The sequence below is a fragment of the Triticum dicoccoides genome, chromosome 6B (genome assembly GCF_002162155.2).
Source record: "Triticum dicoccoides isolate Atlit2015 ecotype Zavitan chromosome 6B, WEW_v2.0, whole genome shotgun sequence".
NCBI classification, from domain to species: domain Eukaryota; kingdom Viridiplantae; phylum Streptophyta; class Magnoliopsida; order Poales; family Poaceae; genus Triticum; species Triticum dicoccoides.
The window spans coordinates 499,388,017-499,395,453 of NC_041391.1; the positions used below are offsets into that span (position 1 = coordinate 499,388,017).

Here is a 7,437-nt window from a genome sequence, read left to right on the forward strand (position 1 = left end):
ATGTAGAGTAAAAAAGAGATGCAACAAGTGTACAACCTCTTTGGCTAAGCCATGTCGATCTTAGCATGATTGGGTTGTCCGGTGAGGATGCTCCGGCTGACTTGGCTGTCGGAGGAGGGGAAGAAGATCATAGGCGTCTGGAGATGGAGCCCGAGGTACTGCTCCGCTTTGATGGAGGGTTTCGTCGTTGGAGCAGCTCCGGTGAGTTGTACAACACCGAGGCTGAAGCAGGACAAGAGAGACAAATTTAACCTGAGTGGAATTCTAATAGCATCTCCAATTGATGACGTAAAATACATAACCACAAAGTGCTAGATGTAAAATACATCAGCCGCTCATATCTGAACTTAACTGTCGAAACTCAATTTAACTGTCAAAACTAAACTTAACTGTCGAAACTGAATTTTGCTGTCGAAACTGATTTTACTGTCGAAACTGAACGCACTAGAGGTGAGGCTACATGTCAGTCGACTAACCTTTTCATCTCTGGTCAGCCGATTTTGCTGCCGTAGGATACGAAATTAAGGGCCTACAGTTCATCTTCAACCTCCACCCCCTGAGCCGCCAGCCACCACTGGCCAAACAGCTGCCCCCCCATCGCCCGTGGCTGGTGGTGCACCGCCTCACTCGCCCCAAAAACACTCCCCACCGCCGGTCCGCAGCCGCCCCGGCCATCCCTCTAGGCCCCCTATGTCGAGCTTTTTCTCCGGCGATCCTCACGCCACCGCCCCACTGCCGTCGGCGACCACCGCACCCACCCTGAACCCTAAGATATATAGTGGGGTACCTCTCCGGCGAGCCCCCCTCCCTGCTGCGGCTGGTTCTTTCTTAACTTCGCGAGCCCCCCCTGAAAATCGACTGAACCAAAAGTCGATTCAGTCGACTGAATTGTAGCTAAATCGGAGCAGCATCGCAAGCAAGAGCAAGAGTGAGAGCAGCAGCATGAGAAAGAGCAAGAGCAAGAGCAATAGCAAGAGCAGACCAGGCAGGGGACCGAGAGAAAGAGCAGAGCAGCAGCGCAAGCGAGAGCTAAAGCAGCAGCAGCTCCTACTGATGTGGACGCCGCCGCCGAGGGAGCGACGCCATGGAGGAAGTGGTCGGCAATGTTGCCGTGGATGGAGCCACACCGTGTAGGCTCAGGACCGAGCGCCGGCAACACGATTGAATCAAGAAGAAAATGCGGCGATTAGTGTACAACCTCTTTGGTGGCACCGATTAGGCCACAACTTCATCTGAGGAAATGGTGATGATGCTACTCTTCTGGTGGTGCAGGTGAAGACGACGGTGTGGGAATGGAGGTGGCGTGAAAGACGAAGGGAACGTTGGGGCAGCTCCTTGGAGGTGGAGGATGGGGTGGCTGAACCGGCGGGACGACGAGATCAACGGCGGATCATCATCCGGTATGGTGGATGAGGGACATCGAGGTGTTGCTATGGATGACGTCGTCGGGGAAGAGGGTGTGGGGATTCGCGGGTTTTCACGGCCTTGGTGTATGGATGGGTGGGCAGATGGGATGGGAGTGGGGAACCATGGCTTAGGGACGCGCTTGTCCGAAATGTGGGGTAAGTTACGAAAGTACCCCCACCAATTTGAGGCGGTTCTTTCGGTTCAGGGGTATCACGGGCATTTCGCATGTCGGGATTTCACAGGAGGTGGGAGTTTTCGCGTGCGTTGTAATTTTGGAATAGCAAGGCGCGGGTTGAGATGGAGGGAGTTGTCGGAGCACAACGAGACAAACATATATCTTAAATATTTCAGGGTAAAAGGCGCGGGTTGAAGAGGCGGGAGTTTCGCAGCATGATAGACAATGACGCTAGCTTGAAATTTCGGCATAACAAAGAACGGCTTGAAATTTTGGGAGAACAAGCTTAATGTGTACAAAAAAAAGACAATTCGCACCTCATCACTAAAGAGAGCCATGTCCCATTTTACTATATTACTAGAAATGCATTCAAATTTAAAACAATAATGATGCTAGCCAACTCACCTCCAGAAGGCTCCCCCGATTGGTCCTTCGTTGGCTGTCCGATCTGCATTCTAACGCGCTTGAGCCGTTGGATCTTCACAACAGTCAAATTCAATTTTCACCTCACGGTCATTTCCACTGGCCTATGACGGGTGGGCTCGTTTCGGGCATTCATTGGCTGGGTCAGCCGTGCCCGTGTGCAGGAGATTTTGGCCAATCCACTCCACGTGTTCCACAACCAATCGCCCAATCCCTTCCTCGCCTCAGTCCAGTGCTAGCCGCCGCCCAAACCCTAGCCCCCGTTTCCCTCGATCCCCAAAGTAACCGCACCAAATCCTAGCCCCCATCCACAGCCACCCGCTCCTTCTCACAGTCGCCGCACCGTTCCTCCCTTCCACCCTATCCTCCTTCCCGGATCCCCACCACAGCGCCGACCTGCAGGAAAAGGGCAACGGAGAGTGGCAGAAGAGGACAACAAGGGAGAGAAAGAAGGGAGATAACCATTCGGAGTGAGCAGGCTCGTTCGTTCGTGATGGCGGCGGCGGCGGACGCGACAACGACCATGACCATCGACTTCCTCTGCGCGCGCCTCCTCTCCGAGTGCTCCATCTCCCGCGCCGCCAAGGACCACACCGACCAGCTCGCCAACCGGGTATGTGCGCCCCTGCGCTCCTGTCCCGCGCATTCTGCCTGCAGCATTGCCGACTGACTGCCTGTCACCGCTGCAGGTCGCGGAGCTGGAGGAGCAGCTCCGGGCAGTGACGGCCCATCGCCGGGAGGCGGAGCAGGCCACCACCGAGGTGCTCACCATCCTCGACTCGCAGGGTTTCTTCGACGCCACCGATTCCGGTTCCGACGATGACGGTGCCGGCGGCACCCTTGAGGCCCCCGGCCACAGGAGTGGCGGCGGGGAGGCGGAGGACGCGTTGTCGGGCTCAGAGCTGGGAGGCCCGGCCGGGGCGCCTCGGCCCGAGGGCCTCTCCTGGAAGGGCCGCGCCGCGAGCCCTGGAGAGAAAGAAGGGAGATAAAAAGGAGCCCGGCGGCGAGGCCCAGCGACTAGCGCCTCTCCGCCTCAAGCCCCGGCATCACTACCACCAGATCCACCTCGCAACCTCTCTTCCTCCTCCGTCTGACTGCTGCGTGGTCGCATCAGGCCCATGCCGGCACTGCCGCCACCACCGCAGCCGCCGCCGCTGGATGGCTCCGTCGGTCCCTCCCACTAGAGAGTATGAGATGTCTGAGGCAAGAATTTTATCCATGCATTTTTTTCCTATCGCAGTTTTTAGTTGATTTTGGAATAGAAGGTTTGGAAATATTCCTCACAAAATTCAAAAAAAAATAAAATTTTCCTTGCAGATTTAGGCCTGTAATTTACGTGTTTGTTATCTTCAACATTTAGATCATTTTTCTATATATAAGATTTTGCACAAATTCATTCAGAAGGTTTGTGAATAAGTTTTTTATCCAGAGGACCATGGAATATATTCAGAAAGCACCAGTTTTGTATTATGTGTGTGTGTTCAGTTAATCCTTCAAAATTTCTTGATACATCGGGTTATAAAGGGCTATCTCACAAGCACTTGACAGCAAGATAATTACTCCATGACATTACCTCAACTGCATGTAATGGCTGATAAACAAGCTATTCTCCAAAATATGATTGTTGCTTGCGCTGATTACCACCTTCTCATTTCAGGAGCACTGGAGAGAAGGCACGGGATATTTTCCACCCCGGTCGATCCAGGCACGACATCGGATAGGACAGAGCAGGGGAGGGCCAAGAGGCCAGTGGTGTGGGGTGGAGCAGCGAGGCCGAAGACCGGGCAGCGGACGCCTCACAGGGTGGAGGAGTGGCCGGCGATAGGGAAAAGCAGCATCTTCATGGATGAGATCCTGACGGCTGAAGATGGTGCGCACGGGAGGAGCTTGGAAGATGTCAAGGTGAGCTTCTCCCAATCCTTCTCCCCTTCACGCCATTGTAATTTTTTCTTGTTTCAGATCATATGAAAGTGAGTATAGTCTTGTTGGCAATTGCATCTGCTATTTCTTTCTTTGCTTTTTCCATTTCCTATGAGAAGATACCAGACATTGTCTCATGATGATTGTGTTGGCTGCAGGGGCGCCGTGAGGAGTGGAGGATCGAGGTTGTGGGTTGCCAGCTTCAAATTTTGGTTGAGCACTTCTTCAAGAATCTTGTTGAGGTGTCTGTTTCCCCTCTTTGTGTCATGAATGATTGTGATGGCTGCAGGGTCTCCGCAAGGAGTTGAAGGCTGAGGTCATGGTTGCCAGACTCAATTTTTTGCTAAGCAATTCCTCAAGAGTCTTGCCAAGGTGCTCTCCTCTCACTTTTTGCAATTCCTCAAGAGTCTTGCCAAGGTGCTCTCCTCTCACTTTTTCTCTTACTTCCTCCCCTCCCATCGCTAATGTTTAAACTTACTAATATATTAGTTTTTTAAACATTATGTGTGCAGATCTGAGGATGAAGGGAAGAAGAAGAATTTAACTAAACAGTTGAAGAAGATCAAGGTGATTTTTCTTCCCTTTGTTCTTTTATTCTGATGTTAAGATTTGTTATGGCTAGATGAGATTTGTGGTGAAAATTTCCCATTCTTTTATTTACCTACAGATCTTGAATGCACGATTGATGATTTTGCTGGATAGGTTACAAATCTAAATAAAAAACATTTTTAAAATCTATATTTTATTCATGTGAAAATTTAGGGTGGATTTGTGTTTTTCAGCTATGTAGTTCAGCAGGCATTTGACTCTGGTGAGAACATCGAAGCTTTGCTTTCCCATTCGACACGACTTTGATTTGCTTCTCCTATTTATTTCACACTGCCCTTTTTCTGATTTACTTCTACGCTCTATCCAAATTCAGTAGTGCACTGATTGTTTTTGTTTGTTCATGTATGTCTCTTGCCTCACAGATTATGAGTTGCAAGTATGGGCACCTGTCAGGACCCCGACTCAATGCCACATCGATCTAGCATGTAACACCTCATATCACTTTGCGGCCTCACGCACGGTATTCCCACGGGTGTCGCCTTACCTTAGCCCGGGGCCGTTTGCGCCTTTTGGCACACGTATATGACGGTGTCGCTAGCATCCATATGATAAGGAGCCCGGGCTGACATGGCTAGTCGTAAACCCAAAGTGGCACAAACTTACAGGGACAGGCATCCATGACCCAGCATCGAACGTGTCGGTCATCAGCGAGTGAATCCAGGCTGTAGCACTGGGCTAGCAGGACTCCGGTAGACCGGGCTGTAGCAGGCTAACAGGACTCCGGTATTCATCGCGTGACATTTCCCCGAAGGGACAGACACAGGAACGAAGAAGGACACATGCCGGCCAGCCTAAGTGTTCCGGAGCAGTAGCAAGCTACCATGGCTCGGTGGAAACACTAGGAGACATTTCCCGGTAAGAGAGGCTACTAAAGATAAACAACTAGATGGTCAGATCCCACACATACCAAGCATTTCAATAACATACACACAATATGCTCGATATGTGCAAATACAACATGGCATCACAACATGACTCTACGACTCAAGTATTTATTCAATAGGCTCCGAGGAGCGAGATATTACAAACAGGGGTCTCATGACCCAACATTCAGAGCATACAAATCAAAGCACAAGCGGAAGCTATCATGTCTGGGTACAGACATCTATAACTGAAAAGGCTGAGAAGCCTGACTATCTACCAGATCCTGCCGGGGCACAAGATCGTAGCTGAGGTAACAAGCTAAACGTCGAAGTCCACGCGAAACTACTAGTGAGACCGAAGTCTCTCTGCAAAAACATAAAATAGGCAAACGTGAGTACAAATGTACCCAGCAAGACTTACATCAGAACTAACTACATATGCATCATTATCAACAAAGGGATGGTGGGGTTTAACTGCAGCAAGCCAGCTTTGACTCGGTGGCTAACCTGAACTACGACTGCAAGTAACTCTTTTGAGGTGGCGCACACGAGTCCACATATTCACCATATCAATACACCACTATGGATCCGCTCTCGTCTCCCTACGAGAACGCCATCCATAGCACTCACGCTTATCTTGCGTATTTTAGAGTATCCACTTTCACTTGTCCATGAACTGATATAAGCAACCCAGAAGTCCTTTTTCGCGGACACGGCTATTCGAATAGATCATATTAACCCTGCAGGGGTGTACTTCTTCACACACGCTCTCACCACTTACCGCCGTTTACACGACATGTACTCGGCAACCTTCAAGCGGAAGCCCAACGTGGGTGTCGGCCACGGCCTGCCTAAACACTCGAGTCTCTAGTCCAGGTTTATCGCCTATTCGGGTTCCATCCATGAGGAGATCCGGCCGGAGTTTCGCTCACAGCCCCAAACGATGTGAACAGGGTTCCGTGACACCAAACGGGCGCCCGGTTTACCCGGCCACGTGTCTACCGCATCACAGCCCACCCCTCCGGTCAGCGCTGCCCACGGCCTCCAGCATACTACAAACACCAGAAACTACTTACAACTCCTGGACAGAGGACAAGGGTGATTAAGAAGCCGAGAGGGTCCATTGGTTTCGGGCCCAATGCGTGGTAGTAGCTGAATCATGGATCACAAACACAGAACTCAGTTCCTGAGGACGGCTGCAATGAGACAACCCACCATGTACTCCTACATGGCCTCTCACCGCTACCTTTACCAAATCGTGTTCACACACTTAGCTCACACACAGTAGGACATGTTCACACACCTCTGATTCATCCCGGATGAATCAGACCTGACTCAACTCTAAGCAGTAGCAGGCATGACAAACAAGCATGAATGAGTAGGCACATCAGGGCTCAAACAACTCCTACTCATGCTAGTGGGTTTCATCTATTTACTGTGGCAATGACAGGTCATGCAAAGGATAAAGGGTTCAGCTACCGCAGCAAGTATCAAATGAATCGATGTTGTCCTAATGCAGTAAAAGAGAGCAGGAGCGAGAGAGTGGGATTGTATCGGAATGAACAAGGGGTGTTTTGCTTGCCTGGCACTTCTGAAGATAACATTGAGTCTTCATCAGTGTCAACGATCACATCATCGGTATCACGTCTATCGAGAGGGGACAATTACCGGCAACATAGAAGGGAACACAATCAATGCAATGCACAATATGATGCATGATCATGACATGGCAAAATGAATGTGTTTTGAGCTAATGCAACTAGCAACAGATTAAATGAAGTTGGTTTGAATACAAGATTCAAATTCAAACTCCATATGTGATTATTTAAATGCCCTTTATATGATTTGTGCTAAACAGCATCTATAAGTTGTTCTAACATGCATGAAAATGGTACAGATGGATTCCTTGAATTTTTCTGATAATTTTTCATATATAATTTATTTAATTTGGAGTTACGGTTAATTTCTATGAATTTTAGAAGTTTTAGGCATTTTCTGGAATTTCAGAATTAAATTAAATCCAGAAAATGATTTAATTGC

General features: G+C 49.6%; 1 protein-coding gene across 1 annotated transcript; it reads left to right on the forward strand.

The window, feature by feature from the left end:
- Positions 1 to 3,123: 3,123 nt before the first annotated feature.
- Positions 3,124 to 4,915, forward strand: LOC119321219. Its single transcript, XM_037595003.1, has 5 exons — positions 3,124 to 3,175; positions 3,663 to 3,907; positions 4,084 to 4,137; positions 4,215 to 4,297; positions 4,438 to 4,915. The coding sequence occupies exons 1-5, from the start codon at positions 3,124 to 3,126 to the stop codon at positions 4,523 to 4,525; spliced, it is 522 nt and encodes a 173-aa protein (XP_037450900.1). The 3' UTR covers positions 4,526 to 4,915.
- Positions 4,916 to 7,437: the final 2,522 nt, after the last annotated feature.